The 27,742-nt window shown below is 43.4% G+C and overlaps 1 protein-coding gene across 3 annotated transcripts; it reads right to left on the bottom strand.

Moving 5' to 3' along the window:
* Positions 1–591: 591 nt before the first annotated feature.
* Positions 592–27,702, bottom strand: ALKBH7 (alkB homolog 7). Of its 3 annotated transcripts, none has more exons than XR_012234459.1 (5): positions 27,380–27,702; positions 7,847–8,020; positions 7,642–7,766; positions 4,506–4,756; positions 592–3,158 (listed from the first exon to the last, which is right to left on the bottom strand). XR_012234459.1 is itself a non-coding variant. In XM_073587370.1 (4 exons), the coding sequence occupies exons 1-4, from the start codon at positions 27,671–27,673 to the stop codon at positions 4,633–4,635; spliced, it is 717 nt and encodes a 238-aa protein (XP_073443471.1). In that variant the 5' UTR covers positions 27,674–27,702; the 3' UTR covers positions 4,491–4,632. The 3 variants fall into 3 exon arrangements, 1 of the variants encoding a protein (XP_073443471.1); XR_012234458.1 differs by lacking the exon at positions 592–3,158 and adding an exon at positions 3,593–3,907; XM_073587370.1 differs by lacking the exon at positions 592–3,158 and having other exon boundaries at positions 4,491–4,756.
* Between the last annotated feature and the right edge of the window lie 40 nt (positions 27,703–27,742).

The raw sequence follows: 27,742 nt of genomic DNA, 5'->3' as shown, positions 1-27,742 counted from the left end.
GGCGAACACAAGGTTGCCCTATCTCCCAGATATATGATGACAGGTGAAGTGCAGGGGAGGGAGACTCTGTCTGATCTTTTTACCAGACGTATGGAGGGAGGTGGAGGGGAAAGCTGCGCTATGATTTCGTGACTGTCATGAACACCTAATCCTATATATTTCATTAGGTAAAAGGTATTCATCTGTCTGTAATCAGTGCAGGAATTCAGTTCCGAACCTTAAACACCACCACCCCCATTTGCTTTCACATATTTAACCCTTCGCTGCTCTGAGTAATGAAAAAAAGCATATGATGGTTTTCAAATACAAGTATAATTCCTGCAAAAAAAAAAATATATATATATATATATATATATATATATATATATATATATATATATATAGTGCAGGCACATACATATCTCTTGAGGAAACATATAGACACACATAAAAAAGATAGTTATATACATACATGAAGAAGACCGATAGTTATATATAAATTACAGCGTGTATATATCTGAGTGCCTTTGGACAATTGAAGATAGATTGAATGAATGGATGGATTATAGATACATAGCTAGATAATGATCTATCAACAAATAGCTGAATAGATAAGACAGACAGACTTTATTTATTAGGTGTATAAAAAGTTGCCATAAGTCTTCCTATGATAGTATGTACACATACAGTGTTATTATAGGTTTATTACAGTAAAGTCTAAATATCGTCCATTATCTTCCTTTCCACATATTCTACAAAATATACACACAAGTATACCACAGTACTACATGAAGCACATTCTTTGGTGTGGGTGTGTGACGCACGTTTGAGAAATCAAAGAAATGCTACTTTAATTTTTCAAGCACTCCCCCCCCCATCCCCGTAAGCACCATGTGCTTTATATGGAAAGATCCGGTATATGACTGGTTAAACCATCCCCAGCCGCCACGTATAAATTTTAGGGGGACTGGAGTTTTGTCTTGCAGAGAGAGTCAGATACGGTATACAAGATGAGGTGCGGGGAACCCCTCTGGGTCACCCTCCTGGTTGGACTGCTTGGATCTGTGGCCCCCGCAGCTTTGGACACTACTAGGGGGATACAGGGTGGAGGACCATCTCAGCAAGGTACATTCATTTATTTATCATGTGTAGGGCATGATGCCCCCTAGTGGCAGAGTTATCATGAAAAAAAAAAAAAAGAGTAACATACCTAAAAATGATGAGGGTGAAACTGTAGTACAACTGTGCCAACCAATAGCAAGGGATACAGGCTGTCATCTGGGCTCAGGAAAGTTTCTAGATGAAATTTGCAATTTATTTATTTTGTATATTCTATATAATAAATCATTTTTTCTATTTCTTGTTCAGGTACAAAATTAGGAGAAATTTCTGCTTTAATAGTATAATTAAAATATATTTGATAACATCCCTTAAGTTGAGTATTATATTGGTTTCCATGATGTGATGCCACGCTGTTTTATAGTCTCTGTGCTACATATTTATATATTAGATTATGCTACATTGTGCCGTATGTCCTCACTTGTGATCTGGCTATACATTATGTCATATCTTCTGTGTCTCGCTAGATAATATATATGACACAGATCTGCCCCTGCTCATAGGTGGTGTAGATTTCCTTTTCTGAGTTCAGGACAGTCTAAAACTGCTCCAAAGTACTCATTGGTGTGCACCTTTAATCAGTTTGGCCCAATTTAATTCAATCTTTTTTTGTTATTTCTTTGTTTTTTTTTTCTTTGTCTGGCACTTGGTAAATTCAACCCACAGTGTGCACAAAGCTCACAGAGGCTGATTGCCACCATCGAAAGCGCCCTGCACAATGTCTGTGCAGATATAAGACTACAGGTGTCGTGCGACACTGAAATCTCGGCGACACGTTGCAACATTGGAAGTATGGCTTTCCAATGGGGTTTCGTTGTCACCTGCGACATAAGGTGGCAAATGTTTCCAAATGTTTTGGATTTTCCGTTGCTGGTCACAATCCACACTTGACACTGTCTTCAATGTAGGACTGATTCTGCAGCTTGTCCATTTTATTTACAGGGAAAATATCACAAGAAAGTCACATGACAGCAAGTCGCAGATGCACAGACATTTTTGTTCTGTGACTTTTCAGAGAGCTTCTGTTGCATAACACGTCACCGTGTAACCCCTGCGTAATGAGAACTAATACCTACGCCCCCCATTTGTCTCTTTACAGATGCCGGCAGTTTCTCGCTGTTATCAGATGGAGCCCCTCGCCCACGTTTTAGGAGAAGACTGCAGTCAGGACGACCTCGTATGGAGGATCGGGAATGCCGTCTGAAGACGCTACTGCTGCGAGTCGGAGACCTCGGACTTGGCTATGACTCTGAAGAGACCGTCCTATTCAAGTACTGTGGTGGCGGATGTGCCCGATCCCGTACAAACCACGACCTTACTCTTACACGGCTGTTGCAGAAGAGCGACCTCCCTTCACTTCTGGAGGAGAAAATATTTGGAGGGCCCTGCTGCCGCCCCACGCACTATGAAGACGTTGCCTTCCTGGATGACAGTCACCGGTGGCACACAGTGGAAAAGCTGTCGGCGGCAGCGTGTGGCTGTGTGGGGTAACGAGCTCCAGTGTAACGTATAGCCGCTCAGTAGTGAACTTATTTATGAATGTAATCTGTTTGGCCCAGGCCAAGGTGGCAACAAAGTAAAAAAAAAAAAAAAAGGTAAACCCGACTACAGAAAAAAAACTAAATCAGAGCATAAGTTTACAGTACCACAGCAACATGGCTCTGAACGATGGGATTTGCAGATAACTTTGCCCCCTTCTTGCTTAGATCCAGAAGGTTAAAACACATCCTGATCATATCCAGCTGCCACTGGAGAAAGCACTGTTAGCGGGACAACTTGTTGTAGGGCATCAGGCCTTTCACTAGCATCAGGGCTGTCCCTGGCATTGCAGGGCATCAAGGCTCTCACTGGCATTGCAGGGCATCAAGGCTCTCACTGGCATTGCAGGGCACCAAGGCTCTCACTGGATTGCAGGGCATCAAGGTTCTCACTGGCACTGCAGGGCATCAAGGCTCTCACTGGCATCATGGCTCTTACTGGCATTGCAGGGTATCAAGGTTCTCACTGGCATCACTGGGCATCATGGCTCTCACTGGCATCACAGGGCTTCATGGCTCTCACTGGAATTGCAGGGCACCAAGGAGGCGTTTAAGTTGGATATGATCAGTACTAGAGATGGTGTGAATCGATTTGGAGGATCTGACCCAGCGGATGGGATTCCCAAGAACCGCCTCCTACCTGGCACAACGTCACATGCACATCAAGCCACGATGATGACGATATCATAATGGACAGGGTAATCCAAGGAGGAGCCACGGAGGTCATCAGGTCAGAGATGGCGGTTCTCACGAAACACATCCAGTGGTTACATATCGTTGACATGGCACCTGGACCAGGTCCTGCAAATCGATTCGCACTCTCGCTAACTAGGAAAATGATTCAATACACTGACAACAAGCAGATCAAGTTTTGGATCCACGCCGTGACCAATCCCATAGACAGATCATCAATATTATATGCCCAGGCGACACCTTTATATGTATTTTGGAAAACCTTTTTTGATAATGAGGTTGTTTTATTTTTACAAGTTTTCCATATGACGATCTCTATAAAATAAAAAGAAAGAAATCTTGCCTATTTCACACTGATCACCAAGCCTAAAAGAAGACTCAGACATACTGCTCTGCTTGCACCACTTTTCAGCAGTTTCTTTACCATCACAGATGGGTTTACAATGACAAATAACTCTTCTATATGTAGTAGATAACACAGGATCAACCAATCATAGGTCACGTTCCCTTCACTATCGCAAAGTTCCTGTATATGTCAATCAGTCAGAGCCGCTCTATTGCAGACCATGTCCATGGGGCTGCCGAAAAAAAAAACAAGTATGAGTCTAATATTAACTTTCATTGCAAGATTTTTGATTTTTTTTTTTATATAGATTGTGATATGAAAAACTGTAAACAAAAAAATCTTTCGTGACACAGCAGGTCATTTTCTGGTGACACATTCCCTTTAAATAAAGACCTGTGACTTACGGCTCTGAACCGTCTAACAGAACTTTGAAGATAAGTGGGGTGAGGACATTGCCACGTTATCTGCCTTTGTGTTTTTTGTTTTTTTTTATATAAGTAGTCTTGCTTTTAGCAGCCAGTAAGATAAAGAAAGAAAAAACTATTTATGTACAGATAACTTATTTATTTATTCCATTGTAGATCTGAGACAAATAAAATGTCATTGATAAAAAAAAAAAAAAAAATATTCTACACAGATCATTGTTTTTTTGCAACCAAAAATGGAGATCATTTAGAAGGATTGTCCTGAACACCATGTACTGATGGAGAAGGCACTGTGGTGGGTTGTAATAGTCCTACATGAACCGAACGTCACCCCTGTATTACCCTTCCACTAGATACACAGAATTACATACTGGAAATCATCACAATAAATTAAAGCTTAATTACCTTTATAATTGTATCAACAAGAGGTAAAACGATTTCTCGTCACTGGATTCATCTGATCATAAGTCAGGACAGGGGAAAAGCCAGAGCAAACCATTGGCAGTGGAACACGAGTCTTTCTATGAGACCATCAGCTCACGGGAAGGTTTCTGCAGATAACCGAGATACGACGATCTCGGGGCACTGGTATGCCATTGAAGAAGGACTCCTCTGTGCGCAGGATTTCATGGGTAAACTTGTAGCGAGCAACACCGCTGAGATGAAAAGTGACAAAGTGTGATTGACATCCAAATAAAAATAGACAATGTAATATACAGTTGTGGCCAAAAGTATTGACACCCCTGCAATTTTGTCAGATAATACTCAGTTTCTTCCTGAAAATGATTGCAAACACAAATTCTTCGGTATTATTATCTTCATTTAATTTGTCTTAAATGAAAAAACACAAAAAGAATTGTCCTAAAGCCAAATTGGATATAATTCCACACCAAACATAAAAAAGAGGGTGGACAGAAGTATTGGCACTGTTCGAAAAATCATGTGATGCTTCTCTAATTTGAGTAATTAACAGCACCTGTAACTTACCTGTGGCACCGAACAGGTGTTGGCAATAACTAAATCACACTTGCAGCCAGTTGACATGGATTAAAGTTGACTCAACCTCTGTCCTGTGTCCTTGTGTGTACCACATTGAGCATGGAGAAAAGAAAGAAGACCAAAGAACTGTCTGAGGACTTGAGAAACCAAATTGTGAGGAAGCATGAGCAATCTCAAGGCTACAAGTCCATCTCCAAAGACCTGAATGTTCCTGTGTCTACCGTGCGCAGTGTCATCAAGAAGTTTAAAGCCCATGGCACTGTGGCTAACCTCCCTAGATGTGGACGGAAAATAAAAATTGACAAGAGATTTCAATGCAAGATTGTGCGGATGTTGGATAAAGAACCTCGACTAACATCCAAACAAGTTCAAGATGCCCTGCAGTCCGAGGGTACAACAGTGTCAATTCGCACTATCAGTCGGCGTCTGAATGAAAAGGGACTGTATGGTAGGAGACCCAGGAAGACCCCACTTCTTACCCCGAGACATAAAAAAAAAAAAAAAAAAAGACAGGCTGGAGTTTGCCAAAACTTACCTGAAAAAGCCTAAAATGTTTTGGAAGAATGTTCGCTGGTCAGATGAGACAAAAGTAGAGCTTTTTGGGCAAAGGCATCAACATAGAGTTTACAGGAGAAAAAAAAAAAAGAGGCATTCAAAGAAAAAAACACGGTCCCTACAGTCAAACATGGCGGAGGTTCCCTGATGTTTTGGGGTTGCTTTGCTGCCTCTGGCACTGGACTGCTTGACCATGTGCATGGCATTATGAAGTCTGAAGACTACCAACAAATTTTGCAGCATAATGTAGGGCCCAGTGTGAGAAAGCTGGGTCTCCCTCAGAGGTCATGGGTCTTCCAGCAGGACAATGACCCAAAACACACTTCAAAAAGCACTAGAAAATGGTTTGCGAGAAAGCACTGGAGACTTCTAAGGTGGCCAGCAATGAGTCCAGACCTGAATCCCATAGAACACCTGTGGAGATATCTTAAAATGGCAGTTTGGAGAAGGCACCCTTCAATTATCAGGGACCTGGAGCAGTTTGCCAAAGAAGAATGGTCTAAAATTCCAGCAGAGCATTGTAAGAAACTCATTGATGGTTACCGGAAGCGGTTGGTCGCAGTTATTTTGGCTAAAGGTTGTGCAACCAAGTATTAGGCTGAGAGTGCCAATACTTTTGTCTGGCCCATTTTTGGAGTTTTGTGTGAAATGATCAATGTTTTACTTTTTGCTTCATTCTCTTTTGTGTTTTTTCATTTAAGACAAATTAAATGAAGATAATAATACCAAAGAATTTGTGTTTGCAATCATTTTCAGGAAGAAACTGAGTATTATCTGGCAAAATTGTAGGGGTTTCAATACTTTTGGCCACAACTGTAATAGAGATGGGTGATATTCCCCATTGTGGTCACTCTAAATAAGCAGATCACAAACTCTTCCCCCCCACACTGGCGGTATTACAATAGTAAGCAGAGATGAGCAAAACGCACTACCCGGATCCGGCGACCACTTCATCACAACATGGGAGCAGGGCAAATCCTAAAATTACTGGACTCCCATAAAGTCAAGGTGTCGCCTCAGGCCTCGGCGCTATGAAGTTCGCACTGAAGTGGACATTGGACTAGGGCAGTAGGACCTTATATCTTATCTCTAATTGTAATCAATGGGAGATCTGAGAGAGAGAAAAAGAGAGAGAGCAAAAGAGCAAAAAAAAAAAAGCACGGGCAAAAAAGTAGAAAAAAAAAAGAGAAAGAAAGCGAGACCGAGGAGGGGAGAGTTAGAGAAAAAGAAAAAAGATGGAGATCCTATACGCTAGCTACAAACATTTATCTGTAGATGGTGGCAGATCCTGATTTGTTGTTTAGTAGCATCTGTCGTCAATTCTACAAGTGTGAGCAGCATGATCATCGGATCTTACGGGTAGGTGGTCACACAACAGAGTTGGTGCAAATTGATTCATAGGACTCGGTCCATTGCTCATGTCAGTAGTCTGTGACTGCTGGAGCCTCTTATCCAACGACAAGTATGTCTCTCCTCTTGATTAGCTTGCTTGTTGTGATGACTTTGTTGCGGAGTGTCGTCGCTGCAAGCCAGCTAATCAAAAGAAAAGATGTGGGTGCCATCAGGTAAGAGATGGGTCTCAGGGCTCCCATCCAGCAGCTACACAGATCATGCAGTCAGCCGATGGACCGGGTCCTTCAAATTGACCCGAACCAACTCTCCGATAAGCCTCTTAACCTATCCATTCTCCAGCCCCCATTAGATATGCATGGCTGCCTCTGCTGGTCATGAACGTGCTCTCAATAGGGGATAGGTTGCTGGCAGATACAGCTGGCGGCAGGTTCTCTCTTCTGAGAACAAAAGATTGAGCATGTTGACATCCAACATCTGCCATTAGAGGAAAGTCTGGACACCAAATACGCTTTGCACAGGATTCAGTCAACAGGTACTGCCATTTTTAACAGGATCAGCTAACAATCTGCAAGGTCTTTCCCTAAGACATGGGTAAAGTAATGGAGCACACAGGAGTGAAGCCTGGACTACTGACCTCATTATATACAGGCAGCGTCTGGGCAGCAATAGATCCGCCCGCTCCTCTCCATTTTCCACAGACACCAGGCGCATGACGCTGCTGGATAACAAGCAGATCCCGGCAATGGTGCCACCACAGAACTGGTAAAGGAGAGGCAGCATGAGCTTAGTACAGGTGTCCTCCGCACAGTGTCGGGACCTGGCCTACCAGAATTCCTCACCTTCACGCTGTCCACATGCGGTTTGATGTATCCATCTTTCTGAAGGTCTAAGACATGGACGAGGGACAGTTGGTTCTCTCCAGGGGGGAATGCCTTGTCTCTCACCCTCTGTATGACAGCAGAGGAGTCTGGAGACCAGTGCAGACGCTCAACCTCACGGAAGCCATGGATCGCCTGCAGGGAGAAATGTACAAAGCTACGGTAAAGTAATGGCAGCTGAGCCCATCCACCATCTGTTGGATATTGGGGACAAGAAGAAGTCGGGCACTTTTAGAGCAGTACTGAGGAGTGCAGCTGTGAATCCAGCACTTGGGACTAGGAAGAAGACACTTATTAGAAAACAGAAGGTGCTTGTCTGTAGGCAGCAGCAATCTGATTCCTCAGTGAACTGACAGCACACCTCGTCTTAGGTCTTAGACCGAGTCTTGTGTTTCAATATCCGGCACTGTCGCCGGCACTCAGGACCGGAGGGTTCAGCTGCATAGAAATACATGCATCCGCACACTCCAGTCCCAAATACCGGCGGTAGTGCCGGGTATTGAAATGCGAGACTCGTGCGAGTTTTTCAGCAGAACACGCGCAGTGCTTACACGCTATGAAGCAGCGGTGGTCGGTTTCATGGACAACGAGCAGCAAAAAGAAAAGTTAATGTCTCAAGGCCGGCTCCAAATTCTAACAGCAGTAAACTGAAGATAAGCTGGTATGTACAAGAGCAACCCGACAATGTCCGTCTGTGGCGCAAAAATATCTCTTTAAGCAAGATGGATTTTAGGGTGAATGATGATCAGTGGCCCAAACACATCACAGGGGATAGGACACTATTCAGACGTCTGCAGTAGAGGGGCGACATTGTGAGGAAGAAGTTGCACACACCACCCCCGGGTTAGCCCCCCCTTAGTGAGAATTTGGGTAAAAAATGACTACATTCGTTAGATCTTTGTTAGATCCGGTTTGATCAACCAAAACTAACGTTAGATCACCCCTACAAAATGAGATATTTACGATCTTTTCCAGGGGGGGCTAACCCGTAGCTAGCCCCCCCAACTATGAAATTTGCCGTTTTTTGGATGGATTCTGATAGATATTCATTAGATCCGGTTTGATCAGCAAAAATTAGCGTTAGATCTCCTTTCGTTTCTGAGATATTGGGGGTGTCAGGTGGGGGGTTAGGTACGGGTTAGCCCCCCCTAATTTGAAATTTGCCGTTTTTTGGATGGATTCTGATAGATATTCGTTAGATCCGGTTTGATCAGCAAAAATTAACGTTAGATCTCCTTTCGTTCCCGAAATATTGGGGGTGTCAGGTGGGGGGTTAGGTACGGGTTAGCCCCCCCTAATTTGAAATTTGCCGTTTTTTGGATGGATTCTGATATTCGTTAGATCCGGTTTGATCAGCAAAAATTAACGTTAGATCTCCTTTCGTTCCCGAGATATTGGGGGTGTCAGGTGGGGGGTTAGGTACGGGTTAGCCCCCCCTAATTTGAAATTTGCCGTTTTTTGGATGGATTCTGATAGAGATTCATTAGATCCGGTTTGATCAGCAAAAATTAACGTTAGATCTCCTTTCGATCCCGAGATATTGGGGGTGTCAGGTGGGGGGTTTGGTACGGGTTAGCCCCCCCTAATTTGAAATTTGCCGTTTTTTGGATGGATTCTGATAGATATTCGTTAGATCCGGTTTGATCAGCAAAAATTAACGTTAGATCTCCTTTCGTTCCTGAGATATTGGGGGTGTCGGGTGGGGCGTTAGGTACGGGTTACCCCCCCCTAATTTGAAATTTGCCGTTTTTTGGATGGATTCTGATAGATATTCGTTAGATCCGGTTTGATCAGCAAAAATTAACGTTAGATCTCCATTCGTTCCCGAGATATTGGGGGTGTCAGGTGGGGGGTTAGGTACGGGTTAGCCCCCCCTAATTTGAAATTTGCCGTTTTTTGGATGGATTCTGATAGATATTCGTTAGATCCGGTTTGATCAGCAAAAATTAACGTTAGATCTCCTTTCGTTCCCGAGATATTGGGGGTGTCAGGTGGGGCGTTAGGTACGGGTTAGCCCCCCCTAATTTGAAATTTGCCGTTTTTTGGATGGATTCTGATAGATATTCGTTAGATCCGGTTTGATCAGCAAAAACTAACGTTAGATCTCCTTTCGATCCCGAGATATTGGGGGTGTCAGGTGGGGGGTTAGGTACGGGTTAGCCCCCCCTAATTTGAAATTTGCCGTTTTTTGGATGGATTCTGATAGATATTCGTTAGATCCGTTTTAGCAGCGGTCCTGAGGTGTAGATGGAGAAGAGGAGGGGTCCAATTGGGGGAGACCAACAGAGAGAGAGTGAAGTGAGGAGGTGGTGAGTGAGTGGGACAATCTGAAAGTTCGGTCAGCGAGTCAGTCATTCTCGTCCCCCATGATGCCTACAGGCTCGCCTCTTCGCAATCATCGCAGCACACTGTCCCCCTTCCTCGCCATGACACATCGCCAGTGAAGTCCTGATGCTGCCCACAACTGGCCCCCGTCGAAGTCGCCGCTGCTCAAACGGATCTAACGAATATCTATCAGAATCCATTTAAAAATCGGCAAATTTCAAAGTACAGGTGGCTTGTTTTTTGCATAGCTAGCAAGTTGTATTTTTCCTTGGCACCACTTTGGAGTGCATATAATGTTTTGTATAACTTTTATTTATTTTTTAGGAGAGGCAAAATTTAAAAAAAAATTAATTACGCTAATGTTTTTTGAGTTTTATTTTTAGTTAGTTTCCAGTGCGGTAAAAATAGCAGAATATCTTTATTCTCCGTGTCAGGTCGGACACACCGAAACCAAATTTATGTAATTTTTTTTCTTTTTACTACTTTTAAAAAGTAAAATGTTTTTTTTTTTAAATAATTGGAGAGGATTTGGTCTCGCCGCATGCGCAGCCCCGTAGCGCTTTTATTTGTCTGACTACGGAGCTGTGGGATGCCTCATTTTTTGCGGGAAGAGTTGTAGTTCTTATTCGAACCATTTTGGAGTATATCCGATTTTTTAAACGCGTTTTATGCCTTTTTTTGTGACTCAAACAGTGAAAAAAATAGAAATTATGGCTTTTTTTTATTTTTTATGGTGTTTACCGTGTGGAATAAATATTAAAATATTTAATTTTTGGGGGTTGGGATCCCAGCTGACAGTAGGACAGCTGGGATCCCGCGATTGCCGATGGGGCTAGCTGGGGCTGCCATTCCCCGCCCGACGTGAAAACTCTATGGCGGATGAATAAGGCCCGGCTAGCCCCGTTGGCAAAAGTCAATGGGCGGTCGTCAAGGGGTTAAAAAAGCCTGTACATAGACTAACCAAAAACTCCTCATGTGGTCTCATTTTTAATCAATTTAATTATCAAAAAAATAAATCTTATTAGTACAAAAACACAAGTAAAAGTAATACCTTACAGAAATAGATATTTAAACAGTGAAAACCTGAAAGTTTAGGACTGTAAATCCCTGTAATATAAATATAACATGTACATTTTAACATCTAGACGAAGTTCCTGAGTTATCGGTGTTTGAATTATACAAAAAACAAAGAAAATTACTAATGTGACTAGATATAATTTTATTCAAATGTTTAATCTCATAGAATACCAATAATAATTTACAATACATATTCACGAAAGATGTAGGCTGTATCTAAAGAAGAGAAGGACTGAAAATTCCCATGAGTGCAAAGTAACTCAAACAAAAGAAAGAACACTATAACCCCAACACCGGGGCGTTACTGTTCTTCTTCTTCTTTCCTTTGAGTTATTTGGCACTCATGGGAAATTTCAGTCCTTTTATTCTTTAGATACAGCCTACATCTTTCGTGAATATGTATTGTAAATTATTATTGGTATTCTATGATTAAACATATTTGAATAAATTTATCTCCATTTCCCTTATAGTTTTTCTCCACTCATACAAAAACCCTACTTAGGAATGGAGGAGCAGTCTTTGGATAGAAAGAAGTGCGTGGCGGTCAGAGCGCTCCTCCGAGGCCCGGCTTAGCTCCTAGTAGAGGCTGTAGCTGTGCTCAGCCTGTGAGGAGCTTGGCAAGCGCTGCTGTGTGTCACTGCCTCCTAAGCGTCCGGACCCAGACTGCAGATGTCGGATCAGCTCAGACAGCAGCAGCCCTCCTGTAGGTGATGAGCTCCATGCAGCCACTCGCTCCTGCTGCCATGTAAGCCATATTGCTGTGCAGCAGGTGGTGAGGAGTGGGACTCAGGACACACAGGAGAGCAAAACGAAGGCAACATTACTGACTTTGGGGGCATTATTGCTTAACATGGGGGTATGTGAGGGTTATTACTTGTATTACATGTATTGTCTGTAGAAATCCATGCAAATTTACATTTTTTTGTTTCTTCTTGGTTGGTACAGTGTGGCAGTGAAAGCCACTGAGATTTGCATACTAACCTGTACTGTATTTATATGCAGAGTCTAAAGACTCTTGTAAGTGCCTTCAAATTTCCCCTTACAATTTCCACAGCTGTCCACTAGATTTCCTTTTCTTCCATGATCTGCATGATATCACGGGCATGGCTAGCACTGTGGCCAAACTCCTGATTGGCTGGCTGCTAGCTCTAACAGCAACCAGCCAATCAGGACCACGGTCACATTGCTCTCCCCTTTTCTCCCTTTTGTCAGTCAGGCTGATTAAGCCAGTCGGCTGAAGAAATAAAAATCCGGATGGTTGGCGGTGTAACTTGGGGGCACTTTCAGAATCTGTAGACCCTGCATCTATATAGAAGTAAATATATATGCCCCCTCCCTGCCCACTTATGAAATAGAAAAGTTTAGTTACTCTTTGAGAATTAACAGATAGTCCTCTTTTTTTTTTTTTTTTTTTACTTATTGCTTTTGACATATAACTAATTTTGAAATCTAGTTTGGTTTCAGTTACAGTATATGAAAATGGTCTGTAAATGCACTTAGCGTAGGCTGAGTTCACAAGGACAACGTATAGTTATATTCAGCTTCTCTGTCCAAAGGAGAGGCTGGACAGAACCAAATATAATAGTTTGCTTCCCTGTTTGCTGGAATGGGGACAGTAACTTACTGAACTGCTAGTGCTCAAAATATTAGCACTTTTTTTTCTTCCTACATGCAGGCCTTTTTTTTACCCCCCTATTTTAAAGCAGCCTTAACATTTCTAGTACGAGCAGTTCAGAAGGCTTGTATCCTTATTCAAGTTATCGGGGAAGCAAAAGTCTTTGTTTTGTTGTATTCAGCCTCTTATTTTTGACAGAGGAGCTGAATGAAACCCCCCTGACCCCCAGCCTTAGCTTTACAAGAAGTGTTTTAAAGAATAGCTAAACTTTCAAACCAGTTTAAATCAATTGGCTTCCCCACCCTCATTCTAACTTACCTTAGTCCTGCCAGTTTTGTGTTCCTACACTGTGGTATCAGCCATGGTTCTTGCCATTCACACCTGCTCTGTCTCCCTGACATCCACCCAATATTTTCTCTGGCAAGTGTCTACATGTGTAGTCACCCAAGATGGCATCAGCCCCAATCGGAGGCTTCCTTTTCCTGTGAAATCTGATTCGCAATAAGGAAAGGAAGGCTCTGATCAGTTCTGGTGCAATCTTGGGTGACTCCATATGTAGTCACCAGCAAGAGGAAATATCTGGTGGACATTGGGGAGACAGAGTGCGATGCAGCGGTCAGGAGCGCTGTACTGCTGCAGGACTAAGTAATGTCATAACAACAAGGCCCGAGGAGACAATAGAGGTAAACTTGCTTAAAAGTTTAGCTACTCTTTAAAGAGCGATTGTCTTTTACTCATTTGTTATACCTGTAAACAGGAAAAGCTACATTTTAACATATATTACAACTTCTGCATTTCCACATAGTTTATGTGGGTCTACCGTTTTTACAGAGTAGCTCATGTCGTCGTAAACTTCCCAACAACTGTCCTTTCTTCTACAATATGAAATGTAGTGGTTTCCTTGAACATGCATTATAATGGCTCCTAATGTATAACGTATATCTGATATGATCACTTGAGTGGGGAATTCAGAGATTCGTTGCTTTCTCGGTAAACCAACACGTGGCTCTATTATAAGATGTGGTCCTGGTTTGTAGATAATCGTAGTACGTTGGCTGCAGTTGGGTGTACATGGTTTATTAATGACCTTAGATGAAATTTGCATAGCACGCTCAAAACCATGTTTTACATCATTAGTGTTGATTGGCCAAAAGATATTGCATCGTTCTTTGTTGTTTTTACATGTGACATTTTGACATGTAGATATTTCTGTTGAACTGGGGATGTCTTTTAAAAACAATTCTACTGTATGGCCAATGTAATCTTCTGCATCCAAACTCGTAATTCCACCTAGAAGTGTGTGGCTTGTGTAGTTTTCCTGTATCAACTGAGCTCTCTTTCTGTACATGTTTTGATTTGCCCCAAATTCCACAAAATACTTAACAACACCCAAAAATGGGTTTTCTGAGTTAGTTATGAAGTTTCTGTATGAGTCATAATCAACAAACATGGTTGACAAACTATGAAGCAAAGAGTCAAATGGGCAAGTATTATTGACCTTATACACGTTATTATTTATATTAATGGTGTTCAAGAGATTCCCATTGCGCAGGATACCTAAAAGTTTTCGTGAACAAGGATCATCAATTATTTGACATATATTTGGATACGGCGTTAAATATGTTGGTCTCTTCTTGAAAGGTATGTTCAGTGGGGAAAGTAAATCCTTGGACTTCAACGATTTGTTATCACCTTCATTTTGTGCTATGGGAGTATGTACAATTTTCAATTGAGAGTTGGTGTTACCCCGCCAACATTCTTCTTCCCTAAGCTCTACCACACTCTGTTCCGTGTTCCTACTTTCTAAAACACTTGTTTCTTTCATAAATTGTTGAAGAGGCAGGAGAGTGTCTGTCAGTTTCTTTATGTGTTCACTAACAACTTCTTTTTCATTACTTTTTTCCTGCTGCCCATGTTTGTCTATGGCAGATTCATCGATGACCTCTTCCTTTTGCAATGTTACTAAACTGTTACTTTCTGTGACATGTACAGCAGCTGCCATTTTTGAGCGCCCACACAGAGCACTTAAATGCAATGCAACAAATTTGTCAACTCGCATTGGAGTTTGAATATGCTGAAGAATGGAGTTCTTCAAAAGGCCAAAATCTCCCTCAACTGATGCAGAAGAGGCTGTTTTATTTGGTGATTTAAAAACTGGTTGCATCACAGATGTCCAAATAGGAAAATACTTCAGAAGGTGAACTAGTTTATGAGAAAAATCTGGACAGAAGTAAGGGTTTGGCTGTTCCCCTTGTTTTAGACTTGCAGTTTCTGCTTCTTGCACAATGTCATTTAGCCATCCTGACAGTGGCTCACTATAGTTCTTTTCATTTTCATCACTGAGTATTTCAGTCTCCTGACAATTCTCCAGATACTCATCAATAATTCTCAAATTCCCAGTCTCAATGCAATGGCAAAGGTATGCCTTTGATGTTTTATATTTTGATGTTTCACGATCACTGATGTTACCTGTTGTCTCAGATACACAAAGAATAAAGGTACTGAGAACAAGCTGTTTAAGAATGTCAAATGATTCACACTTGACCAGAAGTCCAACACATCGTATATAGAACTTCCTCACAAGTTTTACATTTTTTGGAAAGCACTTCCACCGACATACAGTTTTAATCAGGTGGGCAACATCTCCTCGTATATAGCATTTCGGTTTTTCACTTTTATTGCCAAGTAGGAGGAACAAGCAAGTCCTCAAGTATGTGTTAAGGCTACAGTCAGTTAGAGCTCGTGACAATGCACCAAGTAATGCATGAGAAAAGTCACAGACACATTCTTTAGCCAATTTCTGCACATCCTTTATCCATTTTTCCAGCCAAAAAGTTATAGTTGGAGTACCTTGAGTTTCACTCAACATTTGAGATACACTCATTTGTGTATTCTCAAAGTTAATAACAATCTCATATAAAAAAATATGAGCAGACAATTTATTTTCTCATTTTATTTTTAATACCAAACTCCCTGTGGCATCTACTTGAATGCGAGGGAAGCAATGCTTTGAACAATACTTCTTAAAAATATATATTTGTTCCTTTGACCAATAATGAACAAAAAAACCATCATATGAGATAGTATGAATATCTCCTGCATACTTATGAGTACTCTTCATCTGAGACAGTGATAAAACTGGATCTTTCAACTTTGGTGTACCAAACATCCTATCCATAGCTTCTTGCCTAGCATCTTGACAAATTCTTAGTGATGGTATGGTTGGTGGTTCCTTTTCTCCAAATGCTATTTCGGAATCAATTGTTTCTCGTCTCCAATTGGAGGGTAAAGTTTTTAACATTTCTTCTCCAAGTTTCCTTCTCTTCTCACCTGTCAACTGATTTTTTTTGGAGTGTGGTATGGGTCTTGTGTCAGGGGCTCGAACATGAAGAACTAAAGGGTTTCCCAGATTAGGTTCCTCTTCTGCAGAAATATACACTGCTGCTTTGCACTCTGTGCAATGCCCATTTGCAGTTAAGAACTTTCTTGCTTTGTCTTCACCCATACGAACTTTGTTCCTCCTAAAGGAGAAGGCACATGGGAGTCCATGCTGTTTATAAAGAACCTCTGTTATAATAGAAGTCCATGCGTGTTTTTTGAGCACCCTGCGCCTCTTTTTGCTGTCACCCTCATTATAGAACACTGTTTTGGGCTTGATCTCTAAGTATTGGTCATAAGGGATTAATACATGCCATAGAAGTGTTGGTTCTCGTCCCTGTGTGCGCACAAAGCCACCCTCTGAAGAGTGTTCCTCTGAAGAGTTTTCATCAGATGTGCTTGTGTCAGGCCACAACTCCTTAATTTCTGTATCTTTTGATTGAGGCAAGATGTTATGTTCCATACGTAAGAACGTCTGCAGATCATACCTATTTTGAAATACATAGTCATGTATCTGTTTGGGTTTAAATATAGCCTGGGAAGTTTCTGATTCTTCCATCAAGGAGCTATATTTCTGCAAGGAGGGGTGAGAACATACTTCCCTCCAGATAGGATCAGAGGCTGACTTTAACTCTCCATTAGCATTGAAAATGCCAGGATAAGATTTTAATGTGTTTTTTAATGTCTGACTATCAATAGAGGGTTTTCGTGGCATCTAAAAACAAAAATAGGAAAACAATTAAATGGATAAGCTAGTATGTTTTTTTCTTGTCACTAATAAGATATTAAAAGGTATATGTCTAGTTAGTGTTATGCCACCCTCACATCAGCCATAGACTCAGTCGCTCCTCTCATGCATGTTAAAGTGCGACAAACCAATAGGCAACCCTGGCACAACAACCTCACCAAAAAACTTCGACAAGCATCCAGGGTCGCAGAGTGGCGTTGGAAGAAAACACGCCTGCCAGACGACTTCACTGCTTTCAAACAAGCTACACTTGCCTTTAAATCAGCCATCACCTCTGCTAAACAGACCTATTTAACAAGCCTTGTATCTTCACTATCCCACAACCCAAAACAACTGTTCAGCACATTCGACTCTCTCCTCCGCACACCACTGCCACCTCCAACTCCCCATATCTCTGCTGAGGACTTTGCCACCTACTTCAAAAACAAGATTGACCAAATAAGGCAAACCTTCACAGTTCCACCACCCCAACCGCTCCACATACCAGACCTCTGCCCCTCCCTAATAACCTCCCTCTCCAACATCACTGAAGGAGAGCTTACTCATCTCCTTTCCAAATCACGCCTCACCACCTGTGCACTTGACCCCATCCCTTCCCATCTGCTCCCCAACCTCACTAACATGATCATTCCAGCCCTAACCCATCTCTTCAACCTATCCCTAACTTCTGGTACCTTCCCCTCTGCCTTCAAACATGCCACCATAACACCCATCCTCAAAAAATCAAACCTTGACCCAACTGCTATGCACAGCTATCGCCCCATATCACTGCTCCCATTTGCTTCCAAACTCCTTGAATAGCATGTCCATGCTCAACTTTCCTCCCACCGCTCATCTATCTCCCTCCTTGACATCATGCAATCTGGCTTCCACCCCCCACCACTCCACTGAAACTGCCCTGACCAAAATTACTAATGACTTACTAACAGCCAAAGCTAACGGACAATTCTCCATCCTCCTCCTTCTTGACCTGTCCTCTGCCTTTGACACAGTTGACCACTGCCTCCTGCTATAGATTCTTTCTTCCTTTGGCATCAAAGACCTCGCCCTATCCTGGATTTTCTCATACCTTTCTGACCGCACATTCAACGTCTCCCACTCCCACAATACCTCCTCATCCCGCCCCCTCTCTGTTGGAGTCCCCCAAGGCTCTGTCCTGGGGCCCCTACTTTTTTCTATCTATACTCTTGGCCTAGGATAACTCATAAAGTCCCATGGCTTCCAGTACCACCTGTATGCAGATGACATTCAGATCTACCTCTCTGGCCCAGATGTCACCTTTCTGCTGTCCAGAATCCCAGAGTGTCTATCAGCCATATCCTCATTTTTCACCTCTCGCTTCCTAAAACTCAACGTAGACAAAACTGAACTCATTATCTTTCCTCCATCTCATGTATCTTCCCTACCCGATCTATCTATTATGGTAAACAGCATCACGCTCTCTCCCACATCTGAAATCTGCTGCCTTGGAGTAACTCTCGACTCTGCCCTGTCCTTCAAACCGCACGTCCAATCTCTTGCCACCTCCTGTCGCCTGCAACTCAAAAATATTTCCAGAATCCACCACCCTCGGATCCTTCAAACAGAACCTGAAAACCCATCTTTTCAGGAAAGCTTACAGCCTGCAATAACCATTCTACCGCCTCACCACCGCTGCCGCCTCACCACCACCAGAGCTGCTGCACCCCTGACCTTCTGTCTCTTCCCCACTATCCCGTAGAATGTAAGTCCGCAAGGACAGGGTCCTCTCCCCTCTGTACCAGTCTGTCATTGTAAATCTGTTTACTGTTAACGATATCTATAACTTTGTATGTAACCCCCCTTCTCATGTACAGCACCATGGAATTAATGGCGCTATAGAAATAAATAATAATAGTTTCAAATAAACATTACTGCATGTAACATGGAAAGTGATCCTACTTAATTGCCAATACACCATGGACATCTCAGTGTTTTGGTTGGAATTTCATTGTAAAGTTGAACTGTCATCAAAAAATAGATTTTGTTTAAAGGGTACCGGAACCTTTTTTTATTTATTTTTTTTAATTCTGTCATGCTGTGGCTGCTGGCAGCATGACAGTAAGGTATGTGCGGCAGTGCGGCGGGACATCTGTCCACCAATGCCGCTGCACCGGCCGGGGGCCCCCCTACCCCTGCCGAATCTGGTGAGTGGAAACCTTCAATGATCTGGTGATGAACCAGGTCATTAGGCATAACGCCACTGCCGCTGAAGCCCACCCACCCACAGCCATTGAATGGGCCAAGAGCCAACGTCACGTGACGCAGCAGTCTGCTGCATCATGTGATGTTGCAGGGGGCGTGGCCTTCATTCCAGGAAGTGACCGCATCGCAGCCACTCCTGGCCTGCCCCCGGCGCAAGGACCTTGACTCATTTAGCATTTTGCCAGATCAGTCAAGCGATTCCTGGCTCTGGTGGCGGTAGGAGGGGGGACGTTGCATTTGCAGCAGCACTGCGGGCTGCAGGAGGCCTGGAGCACAGCTGCAGCTGCACACAGTTTTCTGTCATGCTGTGGCCATCAGCCACAGCATGACAGAATGCAGAGTAAAGGTTCAGGTACTCTTTAAGGCTGTGTCCATGCTCACAATTTTTCCCCATCAATGACTGCCATCATGGCAGGAAAGAAAAAAAGGTGAGGTGACGGTCCCATTCACTTTGAATCGGACTATCATTACAATTTTTTGTTTCCCCACTACTTCACCGTCCCGTCATGTCATCGTAAGACTGGGTGGGAAAGTAGTGGGGAGAAAATGCTGCTAGCAGCCTTATTCTTGTCGTCATTCACTGATGGTCAGAGCCCTGCCTGTCGTCTGCCCCTCAGAGAATTAATAATTTTCAATGCAGTTTCATTTCTCTGGCCCCTTCTCCTCTGGTTCATGAGCTGGAGGTGGTTGGATCGCTGACATCTGGCACACTCTCGTGTACTTGCAATCTGCACATGAGCCTGCATGGAAGAGAACAGTGCCACAGCAGGGGAGTTCCTCAAGTATACTGGATGATGTCCGCCATCTAAACACAGAAGCTGGAGGAGGAGACAGATAAGATAATTAGCTGCCTCAGACAGCATGCCTCTGCACACCCATCAGTCTGGGAATGCCTCTTTTTATTGGTCTGTGAGTGCCTCTTTAACCCCTTCACCCCCAAGGGTGGTTTGCACGTTCATGACCGGGCCAATTTTTACAATTCTGACCACTGTACCTTTATGAGGTCATAACTCTCGAACGCTTCCATGGATCCCGGTGATTCTGACATTGTTTTCTCGTGACATATTGTACTTCATGTTAGTGGTAAAGTTTCATTCAAATAACTTGCGTTTATTTGTGAGAAAAACGGAAATTTGGCGAAAATTTTGAAAATTTCGCAATTTTCCAACTTTGAATTTTTATGCCCTTAAATCACAGAGATACGGCACACAAAAAACTTGATAACTAACATTTGCCACATGATTACTTTACATCAGCACAATTTTGGAACCAAAATTTTTTTTAGTTAGGAAGTTATAAGGGTTAAAAGTTGACCAGCGATTTCTCATTTTTACAACACCATTTTATTTTTAGGACCACATCACATTTGAAGCCACTTTGAGGGGTCTATATGATAGAAAATACCCAAAAGTGACACCATTCTAAAAACTGCACCCCTTAAGGTGCTCAAAACCACATTCAAGAAGTTTATTAACCCTTTAGGTGCGTCACATGAAATTTTTTGAATATTTAAAAAAAAATGAACATCTAACTTTTTTTCATAAAAAAAATACTTCAGGTTCAATTTTTTTTATTTTACCAAGGGTAACAGGAGAAATTGAACTGCAAAAGTTATTGTGCAATTTGTCCTGAGTACGCAGATACCTGATATGTGGGGGGGAACGACTGTTTCGGCGCATGGCAGAGCTCAGAATGGAAGGAGCGCAGTTTGACTTTTTCAATGCAAAATTGTCTGGAATTCAGATTGGATGCCATGTCACGTTTGGAGAGTCCCTGATGTACCTAAACAGTGGAAACCCCCTACAAGTGACCCCATTTTGGAAACTAGACCCCCCAAGGAACTTATCTAGATATGTGGTGAGAACTTTGAACCCACAAGGGCTTTACAGAAGTTTATAACGTACAGCGGTACAATTAAAAAATCATATTTTTTCCACAAAAATGATCTTTTCACCCCAATTTTTATTTTCCCAAGGGTAACAGGACCCTAAAAGTTATTGTGCAATTTGTCCTGAGTACGCTGATAGCCCACATGTGGGGGTAAACCACTATTTGGGCGCATGGCAGAGCTCGGAAGGGAAGCAGCGCCACTTGACGTTTTTGGCTGGAATTGAGATCGGACACCATGTCGCGTTTGGAAAACCCCTGATGTACCAAAACAGTGGAAACCCCCCACAAATGACACCATTTTGGAAACTAGACCCCCTAAGGAACTTATCTAGATGTGTGGTGAGCACTTTGACCCCCCCAGTGCTTCACAGAAGTTTACAACGCCCGGGCGTGAAAATAAAAAATTCGTATTTTTTCCACAAACATGATCTTTTAGTCACCATTTTTTTATTTTCCCAAGGGTACCAGGAGAAATTGGACCCCAAAAGTTGTTGTCCAATTTGTCCTGAGTATGCTGATACCCCATATGTGGGAGAAAACTACTGTATGGGCACACGTCGGGGCTCGGAAGGGAAGTAGTGACGTTTTGGAATGCAGACTTTGATGGAATGGTCTGCGGGTGTCATGTTGCCTTTGGAGAGCCCCTAATGTACCTAAACAGTGGAAACCCCCCACAAATGACACCATTTTGTAAACTAGACCCCCCAAGGAACTTATCTAGATGTGTGGTGAGCACTTTGACCCCCCCAGTGCTTCACAGAAGTTTACAACGCCCGGGCGTGAAAATAAAAAATTCGTATTTTTTCCACAAACATGATCTTTTAGTCACCATTTTTTTATTTTCCCAAGGGTACCAGGAGAAATTGGACCCCAAAAGTTGTTGTCCAATTTGTCCTGAGTACGCTGATTTCCCATATGTGGGAGAAAACTACTGTATGGACACACGTCGGGGCTCGGAAGGGAAGCAGTGACGTTTTGGAATGCAGACTTTGATGGAATGGTCTGCGGGTGTCATGTGCGTTTGGAGAGCCCCTGATGTACCTAAACTATTGAAACTCCCCACAAGTGACCCCATTTTGGACACTAGACCCCCCACGGAACTTTTCTAGATGTGTGGTGAGCACTTTGAACCCCCAAGTGCTTCACAGAAGTTTATAACGCTCGGACGTGAAAATAAAAAAATCATTTTTTTCCACAAAAATGATATTTTTGCCCCCAATTTTTTATTTTCCTAAGGGTAACAGGAGAAATTGGACCCCAAAAATTGTTTTGCAATTTGTCCTGAGTAGGCTGATACCCTACATGTGGGGGTAAAACACTGTTTGGGCGCATAGCAGAGCTTGGAAGGGAAGGAGCACCATTTGACTTTTTCAACTCAGAATTGGCTGGAATTGAGATCAGACGCCATGTTGCATTTGGAGAGCCCCTGATGTGCCCAAACAGTGGAAACCCCCAATTCTAACTCCAACCCGAACCCCAACACGCCCCTAACCCTAGCCCTAACCCTAGCCCTAACCCTAGCCCAAACCCTAGCCCAAACCCTAGCCCAAACCCTAGCCCAAACCCTAGCCCAAACCCTAGCCCTAACCCTACCCTAACCCTACCCCAACACACCCCTAGCCCTAACCCTAGCCCTAACCCTAATGGAAAAATGGAAATAAATACATTTTTTTTATTTTATTATTTTTCCCTATCTAAGGGGGTGATAACGGGGGGTTTGATTTACTATTTATGGCGGTTTTTATGTTTGGCGGCTGTCGCACGCTAAAAGACGCTTTTTATTGTAAAAATAGTTTTTGCATCACCACATATTGAGAGCTATAATTTTTCCGTATTTTGACCCACCGAGTCATGTGAGGTCTTATTTTTTGCGGGACGAGTTGACGTTTTTATTGGTACCATTTTCGGGCACGTGAAATTTTTTGATCGCTTTTTATTCCGATTTTTGTGACGCAGAATGAACAAAAACCAGCGTTTCATGAATTTCTTTTGGGGGGGGTGCGTTTACACCGTTCCGCGTGCGGTAAAATTGATAAAGCGGTTTTATTCTTCGGGTCAGTACGGTTACAGCGATACCTCATTTAGGTCTTTTTTTATGTTTTTGTCGGTTTTATGCAATGAAAACTATTTTATATAAAAAATAATTATTTTTGCATCGCTTTATTCTGCGAGTTATAACTTTTTTATTTTTTCACTGATGATGCTGTATGGCGGCTTGTTTTTTGCGGGACAAGATGACGTTTTCAGCGGTACCATGGATATTTATATGCGTCTTTTTGATCGCGCGTTATTGCACTTTTTGTTTGGCGGTATGATAATAAATCATTATTTTTTGCTTCGTTTTTTATTTTTGTTTTTTAAGGGGTTCGCTAAAGGGGTTAACTATTGGGACAGTTTTATAGGGCAGGTCGTTACGGACGCGGCGATACCTAATATGTGTACTTTTATTGTTTTTTTTTTTATTATTTTCAAAAAATGAATTTATTGGGGAATATTTTTTTTTTTTTTACTAATTTATTTGGCGATTTTTTTTAATTTATTTTTACACTTTTTTTTTATTTTTTTTTTACTTTATTACATAGTCCCAGGTGGGACATCACTGTCCTGTGACAGATCGCTGATCTGTCACATCACAGATCACTGTGACAGATCAGCAATCTGTCACAGGCAGTGCACAAGGCTTCCTCATGCCTGCGCTTTGCAGGCACTGAGGAAGCCAGCTTCCCCAGGCCCCCGAAGGCCCCCGAATCCATCGCCATCTTGGATTCGGGGGCCTGGAGGAAAGGAGCCCCCCGCAGCAGCGCTGCACATTGCGCTGCCGTGGGGGGCTCAGGGAAGCACGGAGGGAGCCCCCTCCCTGCCGATGCTTCCCTTTAACCCCCGGTACACCGCGATCATGTTTGATCGCGGTGTGCAAGGGGTTAACGTGTCGGGGGCGGTCCGTGACCGCCCCTGACACATTGTGCCGGGTGTCAGCTGTGATAATCAGCTGACACCCGGCCGCGATCAGCGGCGCTCACCACGTGGGCGCCGCTGATCGCGGTAGACGTACTATCCCGTCCCCGGTCATACGGGCCCGGGTACCGTGGACGGGATAGTACGTCTCATGTCAGGAAGGGGTTAATGGGCATCATGCTTCTTTTTCTTTTGGATTTATATATGTTGGTGTGCTTAAAGGGAATCTTCCACCTAATGCTACCCTATGCAGCTGTCAGCAGGCCTGTATTGTCCTGCAGACACACAGAATAATGACACCAGTGGCGCTCCACTCCGAGGTGTCGTCTGGGTGCTGCAGCGCCCGGAACTGGGCGCATGCCAGCTATCTAATAGCACGACTAGGCTGGTCATGTGGTCACTAGCCCAGCTCTGCTGCCAGTTCTCAGCATTTCAGTGAAGCATTCAACACTCGTGTGAATGACTAATATCCTATATATGAATAAATTGGCCAACACAAATAACGTAATGGGGAGGCTTGAAGTAAAGGACTGGTTTGCAGCTACTTGGCACATTTTCCTATTGTGCACTTATGTGCTTAAAGTGGGATTAAATTTCGTAACACACAGCTCTCTGCATCCATTCTCCTGCTGCCATCCATATCTGCACACACTGACCAGCAGATCCATACACACACTCATGCACAGATTACACACAGCAGATCAGACCTTCCTGCATAGAAATATGCCATACATAGGAAATCAATACCGACCTTCACATTTAGTGATCACACTTGTACGAGGATGTGTTTCTCTGCCTGCTCTTATGACTAAAGTGAAGCTGAACATCCAAAGAATAGGTCACACACAGGGTGGGATCAAAATCACTCAAAAGTTGATACATTGTGTTGATAAAACTACAGGCAAATGTAAAAGGAGCTAAGTGGGTTTTCAAGCCATTGCCCCACCTGGTTTTTCCACATGTGGTTTTCAGTGGCCTCATGCAGTGCTTAGGGAGCTGATGAGCATGTGATCGGCTCCATCATGCTCCGCTCCTCTGTTCCGCCGCTATCCCACCTGTTGCATTTCCTGCCCTGTATTTAGCTTTCAGGTAACTTTTGATATGTCATAGAGGCATATCAATGTTTATCTGCTGACGTAGGCTAAGTTCACACAGCTTAAATATGACACCTGTTTTCTCTGAGCCGGAATTAAACTCTGAATGTGGTACTGCAGGGGTTCCTTGGTGTCTCCTGCTGGCGGGGTGACATCGCCCCTCCAGTGTCCTATGCCGGGGAAACGCCAGGGAACCACAGACAAGTCCTGCAGTACAAGACCCACAGGTAGCCGACAGCAAGGGAGGCCATGAGTACCGGTGCCGCTGCAGCGAAGCGGGAGGACGATGTGCAGGGGAGCACTGCTCACCGGCATCCCTCTGTTGTGGCACTGTAAGGATTCCCTGAGCTTTTCCGCTGGCAGGGTGACGTCACCCCACCAGCGTTCTGCAGCCTGGGGAAATCCCGGGGAACCCCTACAGCACCATACATCACATACTCACATTGGATTACAGATCAGCTACTACCAGGGGTTAAGTTCTGGGAAAAAACTGTGGGAACGCACCAAGATTTCCTACTTGCCCCCACTCTGATGAGAGTTACACAAACGTAGTAATGAAATAATACTGCCATACTGTGACTGAATAAAACACCATGCAAAGACCAATATTACTCCTATAAAGTGACCATAGATAGGCAGAAACTAGCTACACAGGCGCTCTGCAGACCGCACTAGTGGTTATGTTACCTTTAGGCCTCTTTCACATGATCATATGCGTATGCGTGCGTTAAAAATGCAGCGTTGTAACTGCGCATTTCCCATCATATTTCACGCAACCCAGTGATTTGTATTAATGGGCTAATCGTGTAATATGCTACAGAATAGAACATCCTGTAATTGTTTTTTTTTTTTTTACACGCATTTGCGTATGCATGAAAATAACGCATATGAGAATAAACGCATCGGTTTCAATGGGTACATTTCATCGTGAAGTACACATGCATGAAAAACACAGCGTATTACACGACAAAACTAAGATCATGTGAAAGAGGCCTTATATCCAGTGGTCACATGCGACGTTTGCTGTTACTGGGGTCATTTGCTTTTCCTATTTCTAGTCTAGACCGCCACAATGAATTTTCCAAGCCGCTACTTGTCTCTGTAGGATTTTGCATTCAGACAGCTACAGGTTAGCCCTCCCCAGAAAACGATCGGAAATATCTCGGGAACGAAAGGAGATCTAACGTTAATTTTTGCTGATCAAACCGGATCTAACGAATATCTATCAGAATCCATCCAAAAAACGGCAAATTTCAAATTAGGGGGGGCTAACCCGTACCTAACCCCCACCTGACACCCTCAATATCTCGGGAACGAAAGGAGATCTAACGTTAATTTTTGCTGATCAAACCGGATCTAACGAATATCTATCAGAATCCATCCAAAAAACGGCAAATTTCAAATTAGGGGGGGCTAACCCGTACCTAACCCCCACCTGACACCCTCAATATCTCGGGAACGAAAGGAGATCTAACGTTAATTTTTGCTGATCAAACCGGATCTAACGAATATCTATCAGAATCCATCCAAAAAACGGCAAATTTCAAATTAGGGGGGGCTAACCCGTACCTAACCCCCCACCTGACACCCTCAATATCTCGGGAACGAAAGGAGATCTAACGTTAATTTTTGCTGATCAAACCGGATCTAACGAATATCTATCAGAATCCATCCAAAAAACGGCAAATTTCAAATTAGGGGGGGCTAACCCGTACCTAACCCCCCACCTGACACCCCCAATATCTCGGGAACGAAAGGAGATCTAACGTTAATTTTTGCTGATCAAACCGGATCTAACGAATATCTATCAGAATCCATCCAAAAAACGGCAAATTTCAAATTAGGGGGGGCTAACCCGTACCTAACCCCCCACCTGACACCCCCAATATCTAGGGAACAAAAGGAGATCTAACGTTAATTTTTGCTGATCAAACCGGATCTAACGAATATCTATCAGAATCCATCCAAAAAACGGCAAATTTCATAGTTGAAAAAGATCAAAAATAAATCTGGAAAAGATCGTAAATATCTCATTTTGTAGGGGTGATCTAACGTTAGTTTTGGTTGATCAAACCGGATCTAACAAAGATCTAACGAATGTAGTCATTTTTTACCCAAATTCTCACTAAGGGGGGCTAACCCGGGGGTGGTGTCGCACACAGCAGTAAGGACGAGCTCCGGCCACTCACGTCATCCCAATGGCCGCTCTCATAGCGCTTCTTCTTCAGTACAGGCTCCAGCTCCCGGCACAGTGCAGCCTCCTCCTCGGCAGTAATGAAGTCCGGCTGCAGGGTGAGGCCGGGGGACAGCTGGGACAGCACGGCTGCGGAGGACGGAAACACCTGGTTATCCGGGAGCGGAGCCGCATGATGGAACCGGCACCAGACACCCGATGTTACCACAGCAAGACCCCGCGGCCTATTCACAGCGCAGAACCACCGCCGAAGGTTACCAAGGCAACAGCGACCACTGGACGCCGCCATCTTGTGACCGCGCAATGTATTCTGGGAGGGCAAGGAGCGCTACTCAGGGACGTTCCCAAAGTAACAAAT

The sequence above is a fragment of the Dendrobates tinctorius genome, unplaced genomic scaffold (genome assembly GCF_039654945.1).
Source record: "Dendrobates tinctorius isolate UK_male_01 unplaced genomic scaffold, ASM3965494v1 ptg000099l, whole genome shotgun sequence".
NCBI classification, from domain to species: Eukaryota; Metazoa; Chordata; class Amphibia; order Anura; family Dendrobatidae; genus Dendrobates; species Dendrobates tinctorius.
This window is presented reverse-complemented; position numbering and strand designations above follow the sequence as displayed.